This window comes from Acanthisitta chloris, unplaced genomic scaffold (assembly GCF_000695815.1).
Source record: "Acanthisitta chloris isolate BGI_N310 unplaced genomic scaffold, ASM69581v1 scaffold24717, whole genome shotgun sequence".
NCBI lineage: Eukaryota > Metazoa > Chordata > Aves > Passeriformes > Acanthisittidae > Acanthisitta > Acanthisitta chloris.
The window spans coordinates 8,947-35,504 of record NW_008681456.1 but is presented as its reverse complement, the minus strand read 5'-3'; the positions used below and the strand labels follow the sequence as shown (position 1 = coordinate 35,504).

General features: G+C 44.4%; 3 protein-coding genes across 4 annotated transcripts in view; 2 read left to right on the top strand and 1 right to left on the bottom strand.

Moving 5' to 3' along the window:
- Positions 1-3,655, top strand: part of LOC103805469 (unconventional myosin-VIIb-like) — a gene marked incomplete at its 5' end in the record, with an annotated part of 28,315 nt that extends 24,660 nt beyond the window's left edge. The window contains 4 exons of the mRNA XM_009078121.1: positions 60-176; positions 833-916; positions 1,797-1,916; positions 3,572-3,655. Coding sequence (XP_009076369.1) covers positions 60-176; positions 833-916; positions 1,797-1,916; positions 3,572-3,655 — 405 coding nt within the window. The remainder of the gene's footprint in view (positions 1-59; positions 177-832; positions 917-1,796; positions 1,917-3,571) is intronic.
- A 5,337-nt stretch (positions 3,656-8,992) lies between these two features.
- LIMS2 (LIM and senescent cell antigen-like domains 2) lies at positions 8,993-25,341 on the bottom strand. Of its 2 annotated transcripts, none has more exons than XM_009078119.1 (10): positions 25,311-25,341; positions 23,295-23,458; positions 21,928-21,994; positions 21,500-21,620; positions 13,365-13,514; positions 12,416-12,566; positions 11,283-11,375; positions 10,439-10,487; positions 10,201-10,276; positions 8,993-9,414 (listed from the first exon to the last, which is right to left on the bottom strand). In XM_009078119.1, exons 2-10 carry the CDS (start codon positions 23,448-23,450, stop codon positions 9,267-9,269), a joined length of 1,011 nt encoding a protein of 336 aa, XP_009076367.1. In that variant the 5' UTR covers positions 23,451-23,458; positions 25,311-25,341; the 3' UTR covers positions 8,993-9,266. The 2 variants fall into 2 exon arrangements, with proteins under 2 accessions (XP_009076367.1, XP_009076368.1); XM_009078120.1 differs by lacking the exon at positions 25,311-25,341 and adding an exon at positions 23,610-23,626 and having other exon boundaries at positions 23,295-23,454.
- GPR17 (G protein-coupled receptor 17) lies at positions 18,327-19,358 on the top strand. The gene has a single exon (XM_009078118.1). The coding sequence runs from the start codon at positions 18,327-18,329 to the stop codon at positions 19,356-19,358; it is 1,032 nt and encodes a 343-aa protein (XP_009076366.1).
- Positions 25,342-26,558: the final 1,217 nt, after the last annotated feature.

Below are 26,558 nucleotides of genomic sequence, written 5' to 3'. Positions count from 1 at the left end.
CACTGGAAACCTGCCTGTGTCCAACTGAACAGGCTTTGTATCCTGTGTTTTCTGAACAGAGCATTACTGCAGCATACAGTAAACATGAAGGAAAAACTGTGGATGAGGCCAAGATTGCCTTCTTGAAAATGATCCACCGGTGGCCAACATTTGGATCAGCCTTCTTTGAGGTGAAGGTAGGTTTGAAGGCCTATATGAATGGATCTGGTAGCAGAACAGCACTGGGGCATACAGGCTAACTCTAATTCCATAGCTATGTGAGGATACATTATAAACCTGAATTCCTATCATCTGTGGAGAGAAACTCAGTTCCTTGAAAGTGGAGAGAGAGGTCCTTCACCCATTCTGAACTGTGCCTGTTATTTTCTGGCTATGTTGTTCCACTGGTAATACCTAATATTACAACTATGTAGTAGTTGTAGGGAGCTTTTAGTTAAGTAGATACTTAATTGTCCTGTCATTGTTCTCCAAAACAAAACACTGCCAAATCTTGTATCTCTGGGGACTTTTCCCCCAGAACAGACTGTACTAATCCTCCTGTTCTGGAGTGGATATGTCTGAGAACCATTTCCCACTTGCTACCTTTAACTTCTCCTCCCTGGGCTCTTATCTGGTTTGCAACTAACCATTAAGCCTGTTTACAGAAAGCCTAGTAAATGATGGACCTGATTCTGCTCCCACTTAGCAATTGCCCAAGCCATCAACATATGGCCTAAATGTGTTCCTTTGGGAAAGAGAACAAGCAGCACTGGGCACTGTTAAAGGTCACTATGTACCTCATAGAGATAATTTCTTCATTTTCTGTTTATCCTGCTCTGTCACTTGTTTGCAGCAAGCCTCAGAGCCAAACTTCCCAGAGATCGTGCTGATTGCAATCAACAAGCAAGGGGTCTCACTGATACATCAGAAAACAAAGGTAACAGTTGCTTCTCACCAATCTATCTACAGAAGGATTTAATTGACTGTGCTAATCTAGGGACAGCAAGAAAAGACAATATACCACTAGTCTGAGTGCAAGAACTGCCTTGATCTGCAGTGTTTATAAATGAAGGGGAAAGAAAAACAATCATAGAATCATAGAATCAGCTGGGTTGGAAAAGACCTCCAAGATCATCAAGTCCAACCCTACCGTGGTCACTAGACCATGGCGCTAAGTGCCACATCCAGTCTCATCTTGAAAACCTCCAGGGATGGGGAATCCACCACCTCCCTGGGCAGCACATTCCAGTGCCTGATCACTCTCTCCCTAAAAATCTCTTCCTAATCTCCAACCTAACCCTCCCCTGGCAGAGCTTGAGTCTGTGCCCTCGTGTCCTGCTGCTGGTTGCCTGGGAGAAGAGACCACCCCCCACCTGACTCCAGCCTCCTGTCAGGGAGTTGCAGAGGGTGATAAGGGCTCCCCTGAGCCTCCTCTTCTCCAGGCTGAACCCCCCCAGCTCCCTCAGCCTCTCCTCATGGCACTTGTGCTCCAGTCCCTTCACCCGCCTCGTGGCTCTTCTCAGGACCTGCTCCAGCACCTCAATGTCCCTCCTGAACTGAGGGGCCAGAACTGAGCACAGGATTCAAGGTGTGGCCTCACCAGCGCCGAGTGCAGGGGCAGAATCACCTCCTGGTCCTGCTGACCACACTGTTCCTGATCCAGGCCAGGATGCCATTGGCCTCCTTGCCCACCTGAGCACACTGCTGGCTCATGTTCAGCTTCCTGGTGATCCATGCTTGGCTCCACAGGTTTTCTTACATAACAGCCTGATTTCATTTGAGAAATGATCTACAGTTCAGTTTGTTTCCCCTTACAGGATATTTTAGCAGTCTACCCTTTCAATAAGATCTCCAACTGGAGCAGTGGGAGCACCTACTTTCACATGACAATAGGGAACCTGGTACGAGGAAACCGGCTCTTATGTGAGACATCTCTGGTAAGCAGAGTTTGTGCAACAAACAAGAAACTCCTCATTCTTCCTTTACCTCCACAACTGCTACAAAACAATGGTGACAAACCAGAGAAATACCAGTGCAGACACAGAAAGCATTCGCTGCTGTGTCGATAAAATTGACATTTAGAACTGGCTCAGTGCTATATAATGTCACCTGGTATAAGACAAAGAATACATGGAAAAATAGTTATTTCCCAAGCTCTTCCCATACAACTAAATTCTATCCACCAGAGATATTAAGGTAAGACTGCACTTACCCACAACACTAGGAAAGAGGCTTTTTGTCTGTCATGTTTGCCTCCACATAGGCAATAACATCAGCCTTGTGAGATCTGACACTTTCCAGTGAGTGGTACCACCTTTCTAACAGTTGGTTACAGGTGTGTGATGACCCACCCTTAAGGGGAAGGAAGCACCTGAGATTTGAAAATGCTCCTGGTCAAAAGGAATAACAAAAATCAGAGGATCTGCAAACAATCAGTAGTAAATTACACACTTGGCATGGAAATTGCTGTGTCAGCCCCTTACCTACTGTATAAGTACATGACAGTGGGTTTTGGATAAAGGGGTGGGGTGAAAGGGAAGAGGAAAATTAAAAAGGGAGAGATGAATTAAAGAGAGAAAAAGGAAATGAGAGGAAAAAAAGAGATCACCAGTCCTGGTTCTAGCACGGATCCAGCTGATGGGATGTGGGTCCTGGCTTCAGCAATGATCCAGCTGATAATCCTTGTCTCACACCAATCCAGCTGTGTTGGTCTGTGTAGTGAGATGTCCAGGGAGTGCCACCGTGGCTTGGGGGGGTTACCTTTTGATGGATGGGTTTCTTTGCTCTGTCTCCACGTGGTCTCCCTTCTCCAGCCAGATCTTGTTCTTTCTCACAGTCTGTCAAGACCAACAGTCCTTGGCAGGCTCTGCAGCCATCCAGTTACTGGTACTTGAGACATACACATTAGCCCCTTATCTTCTGGAGCTCAACAGGGTCTCAAAGAGTAGGTTTTAGTCATAGTAATTTCCCATCCCAGTTCAATCACAAAATATTATTCTACTTGTGTTGTTATTCAGGCAAGAAAAGTAAGTGTCCAAGGCTGTTTGTTAAAAAACCTGGAGCTCATTAGCCAGCACTAGTTCCTGGGAACAGTGTTTCTGGTAAGCCCAAGAGCTCATCCCTGTGCAGTTCATCAAGGCTGAGGCCTAATGAGCATTCCTAAGATCACAACATGGCCTAGGGAGGGGATGCACCACCACATCCAGCCCATGACTAAAGTCACCTTCTCTGGGGCTCTACACAGTGTCCACAGGCTCAGGCAGGCATCACTGTACTAATATTTAAAGGTCAATTTGTAAAGGTAACAAAAGCATTTCAGGGATAACTTCTCTGAGAAAAGCTTGGATTTTTAAGTAGAAGCTTCTTAAGCTATAGAGTGAACACCACAGAGATGGCAGAGCTCTGCTCTGTAAAGGTTTGGAAATCTACGAAGGGAAGAACAGGAGGAGGAGTAGATAAAAGACTATTGAAACAGTGACAGCTGTTGAAAGAGATGTGCATGCAGCAAAGAACTGAAGAAGATAAAACAGGGAGGGAACTGTAGTTATTTTTCCTCCTGGAGCTCTCTGAGAGACTTTTTTCTTCCCTGCAGGGTTACAAAATGGATGACCTGCTAACATCCTATGTCCGCCTGCTCATGAACGCTGTAAACAAGCAAAAGACCCTCCCAGCCTGAGAGTGGAAATAGAGCCCCTGACCTGAGTCTGTGCCAAACTACCTGTAATTTCATCTTCCAGAAGAAATGCCATTTCAAAAACATTTATCTTGATGATCAGTCTTCTGATCACGCTGAATGAACTGAGTTGCTGACGTATTACTACGAGAGAAGCTCAAGTGAGCACATGCTTTCAAAAATCTGTAACTCTTGTCTGTCTTAAATGTAGTATATTCCATTCAGATTTTGGATTTAGAGGAAGTTTGTCTGGACTTTAATGTAATATGGGAGCAGGAGAACCCTTTGAGGGCCTGTCCTGAGAGCCTGAATCTCCTCCCTTCTTCAAGAGAGACACAGTCCCAGTTGTCTTCCTTTTGGAAAGAAAACATCCTCTTGTTGTATCTGCTCTTACCAAATGCATAAACTCCCTGAGTCTTTGGAAATAAGGTGATGCTAATTTTTCCCTTCTATTGGAAATTCTAAGAGTGTAGGAATGCAGGAGGGTAACTGGACAGTTTGAAAGGTTTTTGTCCTTGTATCCCTAGGTTATGTGTGCAAGTAGACTATGGCAGAGAGTTACTGCCAGAATGTAACTGTCCTTGTGTGCTGCTACATGAGCAGCCCAGACTGTCCCTGGGATTGCTGTTGCCTTGGATAAATTAAATAGTCTCCTTCCTTCCACATTTTGCAATGCACTTGGAAAATAACAACTACTAGTACGCATAAGCAAACTCCAAAATGAGTCTGGATTTTGGGCATTAGTTGCTCCCACTTCAAGTTATAGATGAGCTATTCAGTGCAAATAAGCATCAAAGAACTCAGTCTAAGAGACATCTGCTAAAAAGAGGCTTTTCTGCTCTATGAAAATGTTCTCAGCTTGGAGCTATGCAGACATTCCTTCATGAGACAAGAATAATAGCTTCAATTTCTCCCGATCGTTACTATTTCCTGTTTAGCAGACAGTTTGAGTGGTAAAATTTGATTCAGCACTTGTTCCTCTCTCAGAGCTTTGTAGACACACAGCTTTGGTCCCACAGGCACCAGAGTGTGCTCGGAGTGTGTAAAGCAGATGTGCACTGTGGTGGGAGCAAGCCTAGATGTTATCCCCTCAGAGTGCAAGCACTCCTTCCTCCCTGACAGGCCCTCCCTCCCTCCCAGTGAAACATGGACATGTCTTAAAGCATTTACACCAAGTTCCTTGAGACAGGATCTGGCAGTGCTGGACAAGCAGCTCTGCCTGATCTCTCCACTTTGCCAATGGATGCACAATGGCTCTCTTGTCCCCTCGGAGTGTGTGCGTGAAGTTCAGACCCTGGTGGGAGATTTGTGCAGGGGTGGCAGGGAAGAGCCCACTCTGTGCATCTAAACGAGTGCCACACTTGTCAGAGCAGCTGATCCTTTTGCAAGCAATTACTCACTCCTGCTGTAATGTCCATTGCTGGCAATGGAAACGCTGGAAACTAAAGACTTGGAGTGGTTTTGTCATCCTGTGTCTGATCTAACTGGCTCTAAGCGAGAAACGTTCGGTACTTCACCTGGACAAAAAAAGAAATTTTGCAGCCAAACTATAATGTTCCTGGTTTTTAAATAAATACTGCAGAAAACCAACCACAGTGTCTTTTTTTACCAAGAAAAGTATGTGCTCCAGATCCATGTAACCTCAACATACCAAACATCCACTACAGCCTGTAAGTGATCATAGCACACCTCGTTATATACACAGCACAACCTGTACAACAGAGGATGACACTCCTTTCTGCACATCCTCATCAGCCATCACCACCTGCACATCCTCATCACTGCCACAGATGCAGCACAGACCCAAAATGTTCCCAGAGTATGTAATGCTCTCTGGCTCAGCACTGCAAAAGGAAAATGTTTTAAACTGTAGGTTACACAACTTGTTTACATTTGGGGTTTTTTTGTGCAAAGATTTAAAATGTCTTACAGTTTACTTTATTACAGGAACATAAAAGGGTACAGTATTGCAGCATTTCAATCCACAATCACATGCTTTGGTTAGACAGCAGAAGCAATGTCTGGTAATGTGGGAGCTCTGCAGGGTGCAGAACCCACACTGCTCATCAAGGCCTGAACCAAGGCAGGGAGCTGCTAATTCTCTTGCTCAGTCTACGACACCCTCAGCACTTAACAGTGCTTTACAGACTAGTATAACCACGTTCAATACATGTTTGCCTGCACTCTATTCCCTCAGCATCCAACCACTTGTGAGAAAAGCATCAGTCATATCATCCAATACAATCCTGTGACATCTAGAGTCTCTCTGTACACAAGGCTGACCAGGATTTGCCAACATTGCACAGACTGCTGCAAAAATAAAGAGCAGGATGAAAACCCTAGAGAGCAGATTAGTTGCCATAAAGGAAGACTGCAAGTGATTAGCATACCCTCTGAATGCAAACAAGCTTCACACACTGTGCTTTCTAAAAGCAAACCCAGTTTCAAGTGTACTCAGTGAATGTTAGTGATTTTAGTTATGTATAAATATGAATGCAAACTATAAATGTATAGAATGAGACAACAGCTTTTAGTAGGTGTAGACTTTTAAGCCAAGTTCAACTTTGATATAAACCTACTCTGCAGTGGTGTGATACCTAGGATGAATTTGGCCAACAGGTCTATTTATAGCAATGGAAAACAGCATGTAGCTTATTTTTGACTGACACACTGACTTTATTTACTGAAACCACCAAAACCTGTCAGGCTAGCAGCACACTAAGGAGGATTCCTAAGTCTGCACTATATTCTACTTGGATTTTAAAAAGTAGACTCGAAGTAGAAGATGTATTTTTTAAACTATTCATAGTTATTTCTCCTACTTCTTCAACTCCATTCTCCCACAAAAGGTATGTCAGCAATATTCACTGCTGTAACTCTGCACGTAGCAGGCTATGGGCAGCAGGAGGGTAAGGAAAATAACTGTGAAAAATTAATAATGTAAGAGATACTAAGAGAATATCACCCTCCACTAACACAGAGATCAGGATCATGATGACTTTTTTCCTCCACTAATTTTGCAAAATCTCCTGAAGATAAGGACATAATCCAAGTCCTAGAGAACTGAACAGTTTATCAAAGGGAATTCCATCAACTCTCCTTTGAACTCTGAAGCTTACTAGGTCTCCTCACTTTCTGACACGAGACAAGGTGAGAACACACACTAACTCTCTGCCTGCAGTACAAAAGTAATTCCATTCACCTCCACACACATGCATTTTCCATTGCTTACCTTGAGAGTGGCCACAGAAAGAATATTACCCATTGCCTGCTAGTTACATAGTCCTTCCATATTTACCAGGAGTGTGTGGCTGTGGGTGCCTCCAGCACCTTCCCAGGAAGCTGGGGATACCCACACGCTCAGATTTAGCATTAGACATGGCCTGAGACTAGAATTACAGGAGCAGACTGGAATGCTTTATGCTGAGAAGAATCTGCATAACATACTGAGCTGCACCTAGATCAGTACTTGTGTTTTATGCTGTGATAAAAATGCCAAACACTAGGCCTACAGGGCAGGTCTTTGCAGTGGCCACACACTACTGCTGCAGCAAGAGACATGCTGCTCTTTGTGCCCTTAACTAAAAGACTGTTTTAAGGCTGGTGAGAGAACAGTGAGTAGCCACATGTTCTCCTAAAGCAGTGACTCAAGCAACTACTGTTACTGGAATCTACAGTGCAGATTGGTCAGGAGAGGATGGCAGAGCTCTACTGTTAAAATCAGGCCTCTCCCTCCATTAGTGTTTTAGTAGATACAATATAACCCAGTTAAAAGTTTATGGTAACCTCTGGCAACAGAAAGCAAAGCAGCTGAAGGAAACTGAGTTAGCCAAGACAGTGAGGATCTAAGAGATGGTCTCACATGTGGGATTCTGATCTCCACACAGTGAACCAGGATTTCTCTCCACTGCTGTGGCATGACTGGTGCAGTTCCATGGGTGGTAACACAGTTTCAAGGTAGATTATTGCCCCAATCCAGTTGCTGCTCACACACACAAGAACTGAGGAACCTAACTTCTTCCTAGTGAATTCGCATGGGACTGCAGGGTAGTACCTGGGCCCAGTCGCTGTGCTCATGGGACCTACTAAACTAGCCACTTTGTGGAAGATGTAGACATGCAATGGACAGTAGTCCTCTAGTGCTTGTCAGCCTCGCAAAAGGGCAGGCACAGTCTCACAGCTGTTCATGGAAAGGGGTTTTCAGGCTGCTTAGCTTAGTTCAGCACAAGAAACTACAGGAGAACCCTTCAGAGGACTCAGAAGCTCACTGTGATTATACAACATGCAGGTGGGCTCAGGGACAGCACTGCTGATGGCTCACCCCTAGAGAAGTATTGAGAAGGTTCAAACCCAGTAAATTTCTCAGCACCTTGGGTTGTAGTAGTAGAGACAACAGGACAAGTGAAACTTCACTGGTGACAAGCAAAACTACAGAGCAAGACTATATGCTAGAGATGTACAGATTCATGTCTGAGATCCTCTCTTGAAGTATGCTTAAGGCTTAAGCATACTCTGAGGAAAATACTCCGGGGTTTTTCTGCATGAGACCATATTTGCTACAAACTGTAAACATCAGAAACCCCTTCATATAACTGGGCTCTCTGGAGCATAAGCAACAAGCACATCCTCAGCTTTCAAAGTGTGCATGGGGAAATCGAAGTGCTTAAATTGGTAGCATAGTATCCATCTGATTTCACCATGCCAAAGAGTAACCAAAGCTCCAGCCACACTGCCTCAAGAAATACCAGCTGTGCCAGTAGACAGGACATGCTTTGTGTGGACCAGTAGAAGCTCTAGTAGCCATGTAGTGGTAAAGAACAACTGAGAAAATTAGAGGGTCAGTTCTAACAAAATGTTTCATTTCCCATAGCCACCTCCTTCCCAAGGAGAGCCCAGCTATTCTGAGGAGTCTGACATGGCCTTGACAGCTGAAATCCCCTTAGTAGTGAACAGAGAAGCAGCAAAGCAAACTTCTTCAGCTGTCTTAGCACTGGACCTAAGCCAGACAAGAGAGCAGTGCAGATGCCACAGCTATTGGTTCCTAGGCTGTCCCAGTAAATCTGCAAACCAGACTGTGCAGCATCTGCATATGTTCACTAGGAATCTGGAGAAAGACCAGAACATTTTGCATGTAGCAAAGACTGACAAATTTCAGACTGTTTGCCTATATATTAGAAAATTAAGTGTCTTCACCCACAATAAGAAGAAAAACTTTGATACTTTAAGTCTTAAAGAGCAAATCAGACATTCCTTCCACCCCTACACTTGACCACTGTTTCCAAATTCCTTAGACTACAGAGAAATGGAGAGAGAACTACAGTTCAGCAGAGGAAGGAAAGACTGTGTACAATTCCACGAGGGCAAAATGTGTTATTAGCAAGTTAATAACCAGCCTGTAAACTGCTCAAGCCGAAATCATACTCCTCTTTCTGCCAGTGTTAACAGCTAATTGCTTCAGAAGAGGGACAGTCAGGATGCAAGTGACGTTACCAGAATCAGGGGAAAGTACTGCTTATCTTTGGTTTCACTTAGTGATTGCCTCTGTAACCAACAGCTGCAGTGAGCAGCAGCAGCTGATGCACGAGTGCTGTCAGAGACTGACTGACAGACCTGTTTAAGCAGAGTTTAACTCTAGAGCTTTGGGATGGGCCTTCTTGGATGCAAGTTCTGACAGCTTCTTCAGGCGTTTCTTCAGCTCCAAAGGGAATTTCTCATAGCACTTCTTGCACACAGGCTTCATGTCAAACTCCACAAATTTATTCCTTTAACACAAAGAACAGTCATTAAAATGGTATTTGCAAATGATATGTTTTACTAAATCAAATCTCCATTCATCAGGTAAAAGCTGTTGTTTGTGTATATGCATGGACACAACATCACACTTCCTTGCCTGGTGACGTAAGTACAGAGATTAGGTTTTCACCAGGGTCTTTAGCATCCCTAGGTTAAATAAGGAGCAAGATTGTGCTATGTATTTGTATGTAACAGTCCAGAATAATAATTCTGTTATCCTAGAATGAAAGTTTCACTTCAAAGCTCCTCTTTGTGAGGAGTTAGAGCTCCTTCATATACCAGGCACTGCAGGGTAAGGATTTGAACCTGACAAAGGAAAAATCTACAATTGCTTTTTTCCTGTCCTCCTTCTACATATTTGAGGTAACTAGCACAGTACTGTATTTTGAGAATAGTCCATGCAACAGCAAATATTGTCATTGAAAGGACCATCTAGATGAGAAGAAACAGAGGCTGCAGGTTGTTCGGGACAGGCAGTTCCTTGAAGTTTAGAGCCTGCCCTCTGTACTGCTGAATGAGTTCCCCTCTTAGCCAACCTTCTTACAGAACAGATTAATGAAGGAAAACAAACCAGAGAGGATGCTGAGTCCCAGCTCCCTTTTAACTGCTGAAATCAGTGGAATTATAAGCACCTGCTCCCACACAGAAAAAGGGTATTGCCCCTCAGAGAGGTGTTGGCTCATGGCTCCCCCAAGCTCATACCAGGCCTTAGGGGCAAATGTCTCACATGGTGCAAAATATAAACAGTGACTTACTTCAGTGTGAGCTTGATGTTGCAGGTGGAGCAGGAGAAGCAGTTCACACACCAGGCCTTGTTTAGAGCTGACACCACTGCAAAAGCACAGAGTAAAAGAAAACTGCTGGATTATCTGAATTCAAATGAGGCCAGATGTGAAAACAAACACTGGTGCCTTGCAACTGTGGGACTGCAACAGCTGCACTAACAAATGGAACAAGGACAGCAACCCAAACCAAGGAGAGAACAAATCTTACCATCTCCCTCTATCACGTGGCTGCAGTTGTAGCAGACATCCCCAAAGAGCTGCACAGAAAAAGAAACAAGAACAGGAACTCGTATTGCTGACTACTCATGCTCCCCAAATTATGCAGCTGGTGTGAACATTAAATCCTAACTATCAAAGAATTTCCAGACACTGCAGTAGCCCCCAAATCTTCTGAATAACTTCTCATACACTTGCCAAATAGTCTATGTTCCTTTGGATGTCATACCATTAAACACTACAAACCCTTTTTTGTGGATGTCTCACACTCTACTACTGTTAAGTGATCCTAAAGTACTGTACATGTGGCAGTTGGAGAGAAGAGGATCAGTACAGTATGATGCTCACTGTAGACAAACATCTCCTGATGCTTAAAAATAAATACCAAAATAAAACCTAGAGCTACTATCAAAACAGTAACACTTAGCTCTTATGAGAAAATGAGACTACTTTATCTGACAGAAGAAAATAACAAATTCATAGTTGCTCAGTAGGACCATACCAAAAAAATAGGGTTTGATTGGCTTTTGAAACATATTTTTCTAATGCTTGAGACAGCACAAGGAGTTCAGAAGTAGGATTAGAGGGATTTTAATCACAATCCATGGCCAGGGTTCTTTTCTGTCAGTAGCACAAAGAAAAATCAATATCCCCAAGACATTTCTATTCTGTTCTCAGTTTCCATCTATCAAGAAAAACTATTTTCTCCTCTTCAATCCAATTTCTTAATATTGCATTGCCTCTACAAATTCAGATTAGGCAAAATCTGCATAGGTTTGCATATGTGAAATGCTAATGTCAGAGCAAGTACCTACATCATCAATGGCAGAATTTACCTGGTTATAATGAGTCTCACAATAAGCCAGTCCTTTTTTCTCATAGTGTCGGTGCCCCAGGAATGGCTTCTCACATTTGGCACAAACAAAATGCTGCAGAAGAAGAAATGACATTCTGTGACAGGCAAAGTGACTTTTCCATCACTGGGGAAAAACTTCGATGGCTACAAATTGTGGCTCAGTATGTGACACTTAATCATAGGATAGTCTGGGTTGGAAGAAGCCGCAAAGATCATCTTGTTCCAACCCCTCTGCCATAGGCAGGGACACTTTCCACTAGCCCAGGCTGCTCCAGGGATGGAGCAGTCACAGCTTCTCTGGGCAACCTGTGCCAGTACCTCACCACCCTCACAGAGAAGAATTTCTTCCCAATACCTAATCTAAATCTACTCTCTGTCAGTTTAAAACTGTTACCCCTTCATGCTTTAATGAAACTCAAGACAGTAAAATCTTTATCGACGTGAAAGAAAAGAGGAGGTATTTAGTTTACTATACTAATCAAGAATGGTGTTAAAGAAAGGCAGAAGACCTGCTGGAAGGGCCCTCAGCTTGTGACTACACTGCTAGGCTTGTTCAGGGAAGAGAAACAAGAACACAAAGCACAGCTGGTATGAATGCACTTCACATGAGCAGCAGCATCTCTCAGTTCAAGCCTTAGGAGGCTTAACTCACAAAAAACATTTAGGGCAAGTTGTGGTGCCTCAGCTGAAAGGTACAGAAACAACAAGCTGAAAAGGCTTAAAGAGCAAGAATTGCACTGGCTCTGGCTGCAGTACAAATCCCAGCACTGTGACATACCTGGGGCTGGGGAGGATATATCTAAGTACATCACAGCAAATATGTGGATTTATTGTTAAGTAAATGCTATTCAGTGAAGCATATTCTGCAAGAACCTTCACCATGCAACTCAGGCATTTTAAAATTATCACAGCTGTGAGAGCACAGCTTTCTTAGGAACCCTGACAGCTCTGCTGTACTCATTCACCCACAAAAGGTGACAATCTGAAACAAGAACTTGGGTTTTATCTGAAGTCATGGAGTACAGAACACCGAAATGTCTACAGCTTCCAACTAGCACCATTCCTCTTCCAGCCTGGCTCCTGGAGGAAGTCAGAGGCTCAGAGAGGCCTCACCTCAACATGCCACTGCTTGCCCAGCGCGTTGACCACGCGGCCCTCGATGGGCCTGCGGCAGGCCCCGCAGATGGGGATGCCCATCTTGTCGTGGCAGGGTAGGCAGTACAGCTCCCCCTTCAGCTCCCGTGCCTCGGCTGTCAGCTCCTTCCTGAAACACAAACAAGGCCCTCAATTAACAACACCAAGCAAAGCTCTTTAATGCCCAAGATGAAGTTTTGGAAGTCTAAACTTGAGAGTTAACGTATTTAGGCAACGTTCACGCTACAAATGGAGAGTCATTAAGTTAAGCTAATGAAATACAGTTATTGTCAACTCATCTTTCTAAAAGGGCTTCCTCAGTTTGCCTGACAACGTATGTGGAATATCATGGACACTCTCACAGAAATAAAAGGTGGACCTACAGGGAACAATGCAGTGTCACCTTTGAAAGGGAAAGGTTAGGTTACAAGGACCATCCTAGCAGCGCTCAGCACTGAGCCACTGACTTTGTTCTTCAGCATTGCTACCTGTTTTAGGGCAGTGCTGAGCCCCAGTTACTGCCTTCATGGGAAATAGTGTAGGTCAGACAGGTATCAGTGTGGTAACAGACTGTGCCTTTTTTCTCTAACCAGGACTTCCAAGTGAAACTATTTTGGATAGCCTGGTAACAGCTCTCTTTGGACAACATTACTATTGCAATCTGCACACAGCCCTGCAGGTAAGTTCATACCAAGGAACTATTTTTATCTTCAGTATAAAAGAGCATCATTCAAGTTGAGAATAAAATAACATTGAGTGGTCAAATCAAACTAAATTTCCTGTAGGCTTTCCAAATTTCTCCTCACACAATTTCTTACTGTTCAACAATGTGAAGGCAGCAAAGTTTAGGCCCTGGAAAGGACAGCAGTGCTGACTGAACTGTTTGGCTCCCTCCTTTTCTGTCAGAGCTTACAGTATGAGAACATACCCACAGTGGGTGCAGTTGAAGTGATCTGGATGGTAGGAATCATTCCTAAACATCAGAGGCTGCTCATCAATTATCAAGTGGCACTTCTGACAGATGTACTTGCCCAGGCCCTTAGCTTTTTCCCGGTTATGGCACGGCCTGCACAGATGCCTGGGTGAACAAAGTAAAGAAAACAGAACATTCAAAAATTCTCTCCTAAAACAACATACAGTCCAAACTGTAAGACGCGCTTCATGTAACAGAAGTGTTTTCTGAGGTCAGACTAAACAGGTAGTAAAGCCCAGGCAAAGGCATAAAACCTTGTGTCAAGGCTGATGGAACCACATGTTTTATCCCAATATTTAGAAGCTCTGAGGAGCAGCTATTCAGGTTACTTGCCTGCAATGCTGCAGGCTAGGAAGAATTTATGACAAAATGACAGAGGAATGACTTCTGTGGGCTGCTTCACCCCCAAACTAACAAGCCTGCTTAATTCCTTTCCCTGCACCACTATGTCAAACAGATTCACAGGTCATTCTCAGCAGACCCCAGACAAAAGGAAAAGCTCAAATGAAAAGGGCAGATTTATGGCTGAAGCAGTGGGTCCTTCGCAGGGCCCCTTCCAAATTTCTGCTGGGATGAATCACCCTCAGATCTGTAAAATGGGGACGAGAATACAACACAGATGTTGTTGTGTGACCTCAAACATTTATGACCCTCCGCTGGCAGGCGCCTGTCTAAGTGCTAAGTATCATTATTATTCTCTCCAAATCTGAGTCCTCCTGTCAGCAAGTGTCTCTGTCCAGGGCTTAAGTCCTGCCTGCCCAGACAGAGCCCAGCAAAAGCAGACAGCCCCCCATTATAAGGAAACATGCAGCTGTGCTCATCTCAGCATAAAGGCATCAATTTTATTCGGCACTGTCAAACGCAGAGCAATTATACAGGGCAGGACATGGGGACCCCGAAGCAAGTGTCCTGAAAGGGACCCCTCTCATTCAGCTGAATGAGATGCCTTCAGCCACTTGCACTGATAAACCATTATCAACCCCCTCCCCACTCCCAAACCCTCCCTGCCCTTCCATACACCCTCCTCAACTGCAAGCAAAGGGAAGTGTTGGACAGGCTAAGCTGTTACCATAGCAGCCTCCCCTCTCCCTCTCCCACCATTATGGAATTATCCCATTCTGAAATGTCCTGTTGTGTCTATTAATACTAGATTTCCCCCAAACAATGCCTCTCTCCACCCTCCTGAAATAATCAGGGGACTCCAAGAAGTCTGTGTTCACGGCTGGGAGGTCAGCAGCAGCTTTCAGTCAGCACCATGAACACTGGAATATTCATGCAGGATATTCATATCTATACCAGCAGCAGCGAACCCAGTGCCAAGAGCTCAGCTGGGATGAAGACTGCTCCTCAGTGCTGGGGTGTCCTCTGTCCTGCTCTGTTGTGTGACTGAGCTGATAATGCTCTATCAGAGTGAGAAGGACACTATATAGAGGGACTTCCCTCTCCACCCTCAGCAACTCTGCAACTGTGCACTCCTTTGGGATTCTTCTCCGTTGCTGTTTCTATTTGGTTTGCTGTCGTCAGGAGTTCCTGGAGATTTTCCCTGAAAGGACCCTATACTCCACCCAGAGGACTGCACTGTGAAGAGGTAAGAGACAAACTTCTGTTAGCAGGAGCTTTGGGATCTTTTTTTTTGGAGCTTTGTTTTTAGGAGCTTTTTTTTAGGAGCTTTCCTAATGGCATTAGTTTTAGCTGGTGCCAGTAAGGTAGAAATATACAAACACACACAGAGGTGGATTAATATAATGGAAATGTTTGAAACTAAGAATAGACAGCACTTTTTTGAACTTCAAAGAATAATTTCCTCACCTTTCTTTACACACCTCCTTCAAAACATACAAGTTTTGTACCCAATGTATATCCATTTGTGCCAGTTGTATGGTATGCCCAGTGCTCTCTGACAGTGCTTTGATGCTCACAAGAAACAAGTATTTCAGCTGAAGGGTGGCAGGCTCAGCAGAGAGTGATTTTCAGGAGAATACCTTCAGTTCCAAGTGGACTATTTCTATGAAGAGTACTTTCAGTAGAAGACAGGAGACATTCCTATTTGACGAGATAAAACTCCACAAAGCAGAGCTGCTCCAGCTGAGAGCAAGAACCGAAATTTCTGATACCCACAACAAACCCTAACATATAGCTCAATTTTTCTGTAGTGAGCACTACAAGAAAAGCTCCAACCTAGCCACGTAACTAACTTATATTAGACTAACGATCTGTTCTAGTTAATTGCTTCATTAACGACAGACAGAACATCCGCTGAAGGAGTACTGGGGCTGTGGCTACAGTGACAGCCCTGTGGATTGCTACACTGCTTGTTTCTGCACAGAGCAGAAACAGGGCATAAAACATGGCCAGTGTGCCTGCATTTCAAATGGGCAGTGCCATCCCTCACAGCTCAGCCCTGGGAGGCCTGGGATAACAGCTCACCCCACAACAGTGCTCTGTTCAGCAGCACATAAATCACCAAATATTCTCCCAACACCAAGAGCGCAATCCAAGTGGAAATTATCGGATAATGAGCCACACTACTGAAGGAGTTTTCTGTCTCTGGACTCAAAGCCTCTTGCACTATATAGCTTAGCATGAACTACACATTCTAGGTCATTTAGGAAGGTTTCTAGTTTGCTCTGAGCATTCATACAGACTGGCACAACAAGCTTGCCAGGACTCTGAGTGCTTTTTTTGTGAGCACAACAAACAAAAAAGGAAGGAGAAAAAAAAAGAATATTGACCACATTTAGTTCAAACTGATAGGATAAAACCAGGCAAAATAGAAGTGGAACAGCCAGTAACAGGGAGAGAATTACTACTTTTGTAAAGCTGTAGCATTTTGTTGAAAACATACATACATTCTAACAATAAGCTCAGCAAGTAATTCCAGTGTTGTGCCAGCTTTGTTCCTAACCTGCTGTTGAAAAAAAAGGAAAAATAAACAAATCTTTTATTAAAATTTCCTTCTAATTAAAAACATAAGCCACATTAGAATAAGGAGCACTTTCCTTTTCTGATTTCTAATCAGACAACGAAAAAGCTTGCAAACAGAGAAAACTCTGGTTACTGCTTTGCTTCCTGAACTGATTTAAATCATTACCAGTAAGACACATCCCAGTCTGTTCCACTAGACAACTCTTGCCTTTTCAGCAGCTCCAGCCCAGCACTTACTGCTTGCTGGGATATACTCAGATATATACTCGCATATATTTTTATAGACACAATGTCCCTGGGACAAAAGGGCTGTACAATCTTCCTGCCAGATGCAATTGCAAATGCAAGTCATGACAAGACAGTAATTTGTTATTTAGACTCAAACCCAGAGCCTTTCTTGTGCCATAAACATGCAGAGCACCCATGCAGTGCATGAAGGGAGAAAGGCCCTCTGTGGCCACGGGAAGCAATTTCAGTTTCTGAATTTCATTCAGTTTCCCTTCTGTTGATTTTTGTCTCTTCAGCTGTGGACTAAACAGAATTGGTCCAACACATTAATCTCTAGCTACTGTAGTTTTCTCTTCACCTGAAAGTGACACTGTCAAACAGAAGATGCTAATTACCTTGGAATTTTGCTTTCTGATGTATTGGTCTGTCCTTAATCCATTTTCAGTTTCTCAACTATCCACCAAAAGTTTTAGACACATGAACAATGAGCTCTTTGGGAGGCTGGATGCACTGCATAATGTCTGATGATGGCATTTTTCAGCACACAGCACAGTTTCTGCCTGAGACTAAAAATTTTGCCTAGCAATGACAGCAATCATCTTCAGATCTGAATCTCAGTGGAGGAAAACTGATTTATTTAGAGATGTATTGAATATTGTGGAGAAATGGTGAATCAGTACATGATGCAGTAGTAAGCACAGCAAAGATACTGCTGCACATACTGTAACACCTCTAAGGAACCCCAGACACAGAGTGTGCTGAATTCCAGACTGCATTTCCCTGCCACATATACCCACAGATGAGCAATGGATAAAGAGCTGTGGGTAGGAGCCTGAAAATCTTACTTTGTGTTGCTGCTGCTCAGGACCCTGCAGGCAACTGAAACTGGCAAAGCTAAGCTCAGTTTTACTAAGCTGCTACTTGAAAAAGGCCCTGCATAAACTACAGTGGACTTCAGACTTTTGTGCAAGGAAGAGAGTTATGTTGGGGGATGAAAGCTGCAGAGAAGGATGAAACTTGGACAAGTGACTGACAGCATGGGCAATACTAAAAATCTTTTCTGAGTCAACTCAGTGCTTTTTGCAGTCAAACGAGATGTTGCTACCCACTGAAAAGTTCTCCCTGTATATGAACTAGGTGCATTTGCCTTGAATACAGGACTTTAGACTAGAATAATCCTCAAAGATTTTCAGGAACCCTGTGGAGTTTTTTCATAATAGCAATATCTGACCTGTCTACCTCTTCTAGGAAGAAGACATATATTCTAAGTGAGGTCACCTTACAACAGACACCTATGCTCAGAAAAGCTGTCTCATTAGGAGCTCCTCAGTCCTGAATCAGGCTTCAAAATAAAACAGCAAATATCTTCTAGCCAGACAAACAGAACCCACTTCCACTCTTCTGTTAACCAGACACACAAGCATCTCACTGACAGAACTGATCTCAGCACAGGGTGGAGGCAAGACCATCACCAGCTAGTCAGCTCTTTATAGAGGTTACTCCCACAGGAACTAGTGGTCTGAAAAATCCAGTCAAGCAAGTAGTATTCAGAATTTTCATGTAAGGATTTAAACTCAGACTGACCTGTCATATTAAATACCAACATTAGAAAACAGGAGATGCCATTGGCTTTCATGTGTGGTTTTTTGGTGTTTTGTTGACTTTGCTTGTTTGCTTTTTCCACAAACCCAGGCTCTTTTGTAATAAACTGTCTCAATTCTTTCAGGTGTTTGGGGATTTTTTTCATCAAAACAGTGGTGGAAAATGAATGGCCCAGGAGATTCCAGCCTACTCTTCAATTGCTCAAATCAATCAAATTTTGCTTGGGAAATGTCAGAGCAATGTGGCAAAGAGACACACCTCGAGAACATCCTTTTTGCCACTTTCTACTTCCTGGACTTCATCCTGGCTTTTGCTGGCAATGCCCTGGCTCTCTGGCTCTTCATCCGGGACCAGAAGTCAGACACACCTGCCAACATCTTCCTGATGCACCTTGCTGTGGCTGACCTGTCCTTTGTGCTGGTCCTTCCCACGCGGCTGGTGTACCATTTCTCTGGTAATCACTGGCCATTTGGTGAGATGCCATGCAGGCTCACTGGCTTCCTTTTTTACCTCAATATGTATGCCAGCATCTACTTCCTCATGTGTATCAGCGTGGACCGTTTCCTAGCCATCGTGCACCCTGTGAAGTCCATCAAGCTCCGCAGGCCTCGCTACGCCCACACGGCGTGTGCCTTTCTGTGGGTCATCGTTGGGGTGGCAATGGCACCGCTGCTGCTCAGCGTGCAGACAGTCCAGATGAGAAACACAACTGTCTGCCTGCAGCTCTACAGGGAGAAGGCCTCACGTCATGCCCTCGTGTCCTTAGCAGTGGCATTCACCTTCCCCTTCGTTACCACAGTGACTTGCTACTTACTCATCATCCGCAGCCTGCGGAGTGGGAACAGAGTGGAGAAGCACCTCAAGGAAAAAGCCATCAAAATGATCATCCTGGTCCTGATGATCTTTCTGATTTGCTTTGTACCTTATCACGTCAATCGCTACATTTACATTCTGCATTACAACGGGACCAAGACATCCTGTGAGACTCAGCGTGTCCTGGCCCTGAGCAACCGCATCACCTCCTGCCTCACCAGCCTCAACGGCGCCTTCGACCCCGTCATGTACTTCTTTGTCGCCGAGAAGTTCCGGGAGGCTCTGTGCAATCTCTTCTGTATTAAAAAGACTGTAATGCTGCCTCAAACATATGAGGGTAAGACAAACGAGAGCTCACTAAGTGCTAAATCTGAACTGTGAACATGACTCTCATCACTGCTTTGACTTCAGAATGTTCCCCCAAAATCAGCTGAGAGCACAAATATGCAGTGAGACAGTCCACCCCGGGGCAAACTCATCCTGAGAAGGAAAGTTTTGTTGCTTTTATAGGAATTCAGTTAGCAAGAATCCCTGTGACAACAGAGATCACATGCTCCTGTCTTACTGGAACTGTAAACAGAAGGACAGTTCTACTATTTCCAAGAGGCGAAACAGAGGGCTGAGCACTTAGGAAGGGGCAAAGAGGCAAATGGACCTTTCCTTCTAATAAAGAATTTCATTCCCAAAGCTCTCAGTGATGTCTCTTCCTCTGCACAACGCATACAGCTTACAGTGTTTTACTGTGCCAGCAGCAAAGCCACTCTGTGATAGATCTGCCTGATGAAAAAACAACACACTTGCACATCTTGTTCAAGTAGCAGAATTCAAAGCATTTATACATAGCGGACAGAAAATTGGTACTAAATGGTGACAAGAACAGACAGACCAAATTGTTGCACTGTCCAGCCTGGACTGGAATTAAGATAGGACTTAGCTGCTTTTTTTTTTTCTTTTTCACTTCTTCCCAGCATTCAGAGCTGGAGACAAGCACTGAACTTCTCACTACCTTCTCTATCTGCCCTCTGCCATTGCCCCAAAGCTGCACACAGCAGTTGGACAAAATTTAGTACACTGCCTCTGTTATGCAGTTCTCTGTAAAGCCCAGGTATCTGGATAATCCTCTAACTGAGCAGTGGAAAACGGCTGTTGGGAATACAGCATTTCACCTTTGCTACATACTCAGTTGTAAAATTATGAACCCAGATGGCAGAAGTGAAGAAAGTAAGTGTATAAAGAAGTCTGCTGTGTCCAGAAGAGATTCCTGTCTTTTATGATGTTTTACAATGCTTTGTTGTGACTTATTTAGCAAGACTTTTCCTTCACTATGGATAAAGTAGGTATTATCTTTAGTCTCACTGACCTTACAGATCATCTAGTCCCAATCCCCTGCCATGGGCAGGGACGACACCTCACTAGATCAGGTTGCTCAAGGCTCATCCAGCCTGGCTGTGAACACCACCAGGGTCAGGGCAGACACCACATCCCTGGGCAACCTGTGCCAGTGTCTCACCACCCTTAGAGTAAAAAACTTTTTTCACACATCCAACCTAGACTTTCCCTCCTTCATTTTGAACTCATTACCCCTTGTCCTATCACTGCAGTTCCTAACAATGAGGCCCTCTCCAGCTCCTTGTAGGCCCTTCAGAAATTCAAAAGTTGCTCTGAGGTCTTCACGCCGTCTTCTGTCCTCCAGTCCTGGCTGCTTTCCCAAAACACCATGAGGGCTACCACAACAGCTCACTCTAACACTTCAGGTGTCAAAAGAAAATCAATTACACCCAGGTCCAATAACTAAAGCACAGAAGTTGCACGCAGGGTGGAAGAGAAGAGGGAGTTGAGCAGGCTCCCAGCTGAACAGGGTACAAGCATATAACCTTTCCTTCCCTTCTTCACCATTTAGTTAGTGAAAATATAAACTTAGGAACTACTAAGCTTTGCTCGTGATGTATGAAGGCCTGATGTCAGCTCTGAATTGTGTTCCACTCTGCTAACTGCTAGACTGCTTTATTTTCTAGTCATGGTATGCTTTTATACAAGCTTTTGTTCTTTTACTTCTTACTTCTTAATTAAATGCATTAATTGACCTCTAGGACTCATTTTTCCATTTCTGTACATAAAATGAATGATTTCTGCAGACCAGGGGAATCACATGTTGAACAGACTTTGCTATAATCACTGTGTCCGTCTCTTGGCCTTTTGCTACATCTCGATTTCCTGTTCTGCAGCTTAACTTGATGAACAGCCTGCCCAGGGTCACAGAATCCCTTTTTCTCACTTAGTATCCAGCCTCTGCCTGAAATCCCTGTGTTTTCCAGAACCTACCCACTGGCTGCTAAAATCTGAGTTTCTGTGTGTTTCATTGGATGAAGAACCATGACCTTCACTCCATTTCCCATCTAACAGGTTATTCCTTAAAGCTTCTTCTGTACCTTTCCAAGCTTTGCCTCTCAGTGTACGACCACCTGACCACGCTGCATCAGTAACACACTGAGAAGACTTCCCGAGCTCCTGTCCTGCCCTACCTGCCAGCATTCTTCACAAAGCCCAGGTCAGCCAAGGTGACATCGCAGAGCTCACAGCGGAAACATTCGGGGTGCCAGTTGTTGTTCATTGCCTTGATCACACGCCCAATAATGAACTCCCCTGCAAGAGGAAAGAAACACCTTGAGATGCACGCAGAGAACAGCCTTATCCAAATCTACTTCCCTTCATAGACCATCCACTTTAATTCCACAAGAACCATCACAGTCTAACTTTGGAGAAACCCCAATTATTCCCACAACCAGGATACTCCAAAATCACTGCTGCTATTGTGCTTTGTTTCCCTCCAGGGCTACTGCTCCTTCAAATGACCTCAGCAATCCCAGCCCAGGACTGTCATGGCAATGGTGGGAGGTTTGCACACCCCTGTAGCTGTTACCCCATGGAGCTGACCTGTGCCACATCTTACCACATTCCCCGCAGCAAGGAGCAAACAGCATCTGAAAGTCATGCTCACAGTACTTCCGACCTTCAAACTGCAAACAAAATGAGACAGAAGGAGCCCTCATGAAAAACTGAACCACTCCTACATCTCAACAGTTCAGCATGATTTTGCATTGGAATGGACATTTAGCCAAGGTCAGTGGTAGCCCCTCATCCCCATTTTGAACTCCTACGGGTATTTCCTTGTGGTGAATCTGTGCAGCAAACAGGTAAATGAATAGCAATGCTGCTACAAGACAGTAAAAATCTTGAAGCACACCAAATTCCTTTGCCTATAGTTGCCTTTAATTTCATCTTTGGTTATGTTCAGAACTACTCCTCCTACACAAGGCTCAAACTCTCATCAAAATAAGAATGCAGCATGTTTCAAATAATGTGATGTGCTCATGTATGTTCTATAAAAATGTTTCAACCTAATTTTTCAGTGGGCTCACTATTTCAGTTCTCCAGCTAGAAAGGTTTAGTATAAAATGTCTAAAAATAAAGACAAAAAACCACTTATGTGTAATGAAGTATCAAGGGCAGGTTGGACAGGGCTTGGAGCACCCTGGTCCAGGGGGAGGTGTCCCTGCCAGGGCAGGGGGTGGAACTAGATGACCTTTAAGGTCACTTTGACCCAAACCATTCTGTGATTCTATGATGACTGAGAAACACTTCCTATTTTCTTTTTGAAACGCCTCTTACTCAAAGAGCAAGCACACAGCTTGTGTTGTCCCTGGTGCACAGGATGGAGTATGAGAGAGGGGAAAAAAAGGGAAATTAAGTTGGAAGCTTCTCAAAAAGATAACAACAAAGGTTTAGGGCCCCTGGACCTGGCGCTGGTGAGGCCACACCTTGAATCCTGTGCTCAGTTCTGGCCCCTCAGCTCAGGAGGGACATTGAGGTGCTGGAGCAGGTCCAGAGAAGAGCAACGAGGCTGGTGAAGTGACTGGAGCACAAGTGCCATGAGGAGAGGCTGAGGGAGCTGGGGGTGTTCAGCCTGGAGAAGAGGAGGCTCAGGGGAGACCTTATCACCCTCTGCAACTCCCTGACAGGAGGTTGGAGTCAGGTGGGGGTTGGTCTCTTCTCCCAGGCAACCAGCAGCAGGACAAGAGGGCACAGACTCAAGCTCTGCCAGGGGAGGGTTAGGTTGGATCTTAGGAAGAGATTTTTCTGTGAGAGAGTGATCAGGCATTGGAATGTGCTGCCCAGGGAGGGGATGGATTCACCATCCCTGGAGGTTTTCAAGCTGAGACTGGATGTGGCACTTAGTGCCATGGTCTAGTGACCACGGTAGGGTTGGACTTGATGATCTTGGAGTGGTTTCTATGCCCCTCTTACACACGTTCTCACCTCATAGAAGAGCCCGTCTGGGAACTGCCGGAAGCACTGTGCGCAGACGAAGCAGTTCTCGTGGTAGAGTTCCCCGTTGCTGTTGACAATGCGCTCGGCGGGGTCGAAACGTGCCTGGCAGCGCTCGCACACGGCGTTGGCCAGCGCGTCAGACATGTTACTGCAACACACATACGAGGAACAATGTCAGCACTGTCACAGCCAACCACAGCAGTACAATCATGTCATCCCAGTTTCCCCAACAGCCACAAACATGATGTTTCTGCTGCTTTAAAAACCCTCGGATGTGACAGAAAAAAAAAAGAAGAAAATGACCAGTGAGTTAATCCAGCACTGACATCAGTTAGAAATAATGTTTTGGCAACTCACATATGGCAGATGTCACACAGCAAACTTACCTATTGCACACTTTTGGCTACTTCACCACTCTTTCACCCCATTATGTCATCCTGATATTAGCTCATAGCAAATAGCCACACTGTTAAACAAACCAGTGGTCTGGGGAACAGCAAACACTGTGATTCTGCCTTCCTGCGATTTCTGATCTTGGGATATGCACCTCAGGGGATTTTCTGATGTGCAATAAGCACTGCAGTCTCCCCTTCACCGTAGGAATTAGCAGAGCATTTCCCCCTCTACCTGTCCCTGCCTTCCTGACAAACTTGTTGAAGCTGTCAGTGCTACAAAGGTATGGGAAGAGAAAATCTCTGGCTGGCTCAGCCAATACCTCAGAAAGTGAGGCTAAACCTCCAAAGCCACACCTGTAAACTGTGTAGAGAACATTTCCTTTATCTCCCCTAAAATATGCAATAATCCTAACCTCTTCCACAAAATTGCCATGCTTGCCATCATGCTAAACTAAGTTAATGTAGTTTTAAAGTCATATATCACATGTACAAACAGGGAGGGAAAAATTAAAAGGCAAGAGTCTCAGTTTCTTGTTGCAATGGGATCTCTCTTTTAACCACCAGACTATCCAATAATATAAACATTCAATATTGTTACACTTTTAGATATAGAAGAACTATTCTATGCCTTCTGGGCACCCTGTGAATTCTGTGATTGGAAAGATTGCAGTTTTACAGGTGGGAGTATAAAAAATGTCCAGCATGTCAAAAATGTCTGAAATATTTGTGCAGCACTTTTCCTGAAGTACACGATGTACACATAATCTGAACGATGGCTTGGTTTAAAAGATTTTTTGCCTTGTTTATATATTCAAAGCTATTCCAAGATAAATTTCCACTGTCAGTGTTCCTGTATAACTCAATATCTAACTTCCACACCTTTTCATAGAGAACAGTCACTCAATAAAATGTTCCAGCAGCAGATTCTCTTTCCTCTGGTCAGAGACACCCCCAAACCCACTGTCTGTATTCCAGGGCTTTGTGCTGTGAGCACAGCTAGAATGACCAGGCAGCAGCCTCATGTTCTTGAGGCAACAAATCCAGCCCTGTGCTCCAGCTGGCTCAGCTGAGCCAAATGTCTCCTATCTGCAGCCTGCACAGATTCCCTGCACTGTGACCCAGAGTGACCACTCAGCAAAAATACTTCCTTTCTGCCACTGCAAGTCCAAGGGTGGCAAAGACCAAGGCAGCCCAGAATAATTTCAGGAATGAAGCACCAATTTAGCAGAAGTTTGTTACAACTGGTTTCCTTCTTGCAGTCTGAAGGAGCTTTAAATAAAGCAGACACAGATTGGAATTATGGACAAGCAGGAAATCCTGTCATTTCATAAACTAGAGAGCAGAGAGAGGTTAAAGAAACATTTTGATCCTGATGCAGTACCAAAGGTCAGCACAAAGCCATCATTTTGTCACCAAAGCCAAGAGACTGAAAGGACTTGGTTTTGAGTCACCACTCTCAGTTTCACCATGCTTGAATATAATCTTCCTACCAGGTATTTTTGCCCTCTTGAAAAATGGGATTCCTGAGTTCTAAGACTTGAGCTACCCAAGAGCCATGATTAAGAAAACCTCCTACCAACAGAGTGAAGAAGCTCCTCTGAGAAGAAAACGGGCAAACCAGCAAGGATTACACCCTACATACTAACAGCAGAGCATGACCTGAGGTTGTGTTTTAGCATTATGAACAGGAAATCAACATCTGGAAAAATCCTGACTTTATTTTCCCTTCCTCCAAAGGGACCCATGACTGCCCCTACCAGCTTGCTGGGTAAACTGTGCCAGACCAGAGCTGCCACCTCCACGAAGGCAGTTGGCAACAGCTACAGCCTGAGACCTGCACAGCCACAGTGCTGTAGGGAGCACAGTGCAGCAGTGACAGTTCACACCAAACACACTGAATCCATTTGTCCCAGAAGAGATGCTCACATAAGTCCCGAGAAAAGCAATGCTGACGCAGCAACTCACTCTGATGCTGCTCTAGGTGCTGACAGGACTTCCTCAAGGCATAAAGATGATCATGACACAGTCTGAGCTGCCCATGCAAATGAGCTAATGAGTGTGACTTGTCACTCATGTGAGAGAAACTATTAGTCCAGGACAAAATTAGTACACAAATTAACACAATTCTCTGCCTCAAATTAAAAGCCAGCTGAAATTTGTTGGGGACAGTCATACACAAGTCAACCACATCACACATCAGCTCCTGACCAATGTGTCAGCAGCTGTGGCTCTGTGACAATCACAGCTTGAGTTTTACCCACTGCTCTTTTTCAATTCATGACTTTGCATCCGTTTTCACTTAAGACGCTTTATTGTTTCACACTCAAGCTAAAATGTGCAGCTTCAGCACTGCCCTAAAGGTCTGACTTGGCTTTTATACAAAGTTTTACATTCACATTCACCAGCTTTTTAATTTCCCTCAAGCACACCCCCTTGTGTGCCCTCTTTGTACAAAACCAAGCCTTTATTCAACTAGCTCAAGGTTAAAATTAAACAAGGCTGGAAGGAAGAGGGAGGACAGTGCTAACTGAGAGAGTTTTATGATTCAGATTACTACACTGCTGCAAAACACTTCTGCTGTCAAAGCAGGGAGAGGAAGGGCAGCACCAAACCCATCCTTTTGATGGTGGTGCCAGGAGTGACACAGAGGTTTGACTTGCTGACATTTCAATCCTAAAAGGACAGTACACTACACAGAGTGCAGCTTCTAATCTGTTTGCTCACTGCTTTTTTGCTCTTCAGTAAATAAAGAATCCTCCTCTGCTTTAACAATGAGCTGGTGACACAAAGACAGGAAAGGCTACTAAAACATTATGAGATCAACATCCTGCAGCTATCCTGTCCTGCACAGACCCAG

Bases quoted from the DNA above. Each gene is read 5' to 3' on its own strand.
- GPR17 (XM_009078118.1), top strand. From the start codon at position 18,327: ATGAATGGCCCAGGAGATTCCAGCCTACTCTTCAATTGCTCAAATCAA.
- LIMS2 (XM_009078119.1), bottom strand. From the start codon at position 23,450: ATGTCTGACGCGCTGGCCAACGCCGTGTGCGAGCGCTGCCAGGCACGT. The intron at 12,567-13,364 runs GTATGTTCTCAT...TTTGTGTTTCAG, and splicing joins TTCAACTGCACCCACTGTGG to GAAGGAGCTGACAGCCGAGG. The intron at 10,277-10,438 runs GTAAGATTTGTT...GTGCTTTTGCAG, and splicing joins CCACGTGATAGAGGGAGATG to TGGTGTCAGCTCTAAACAAG.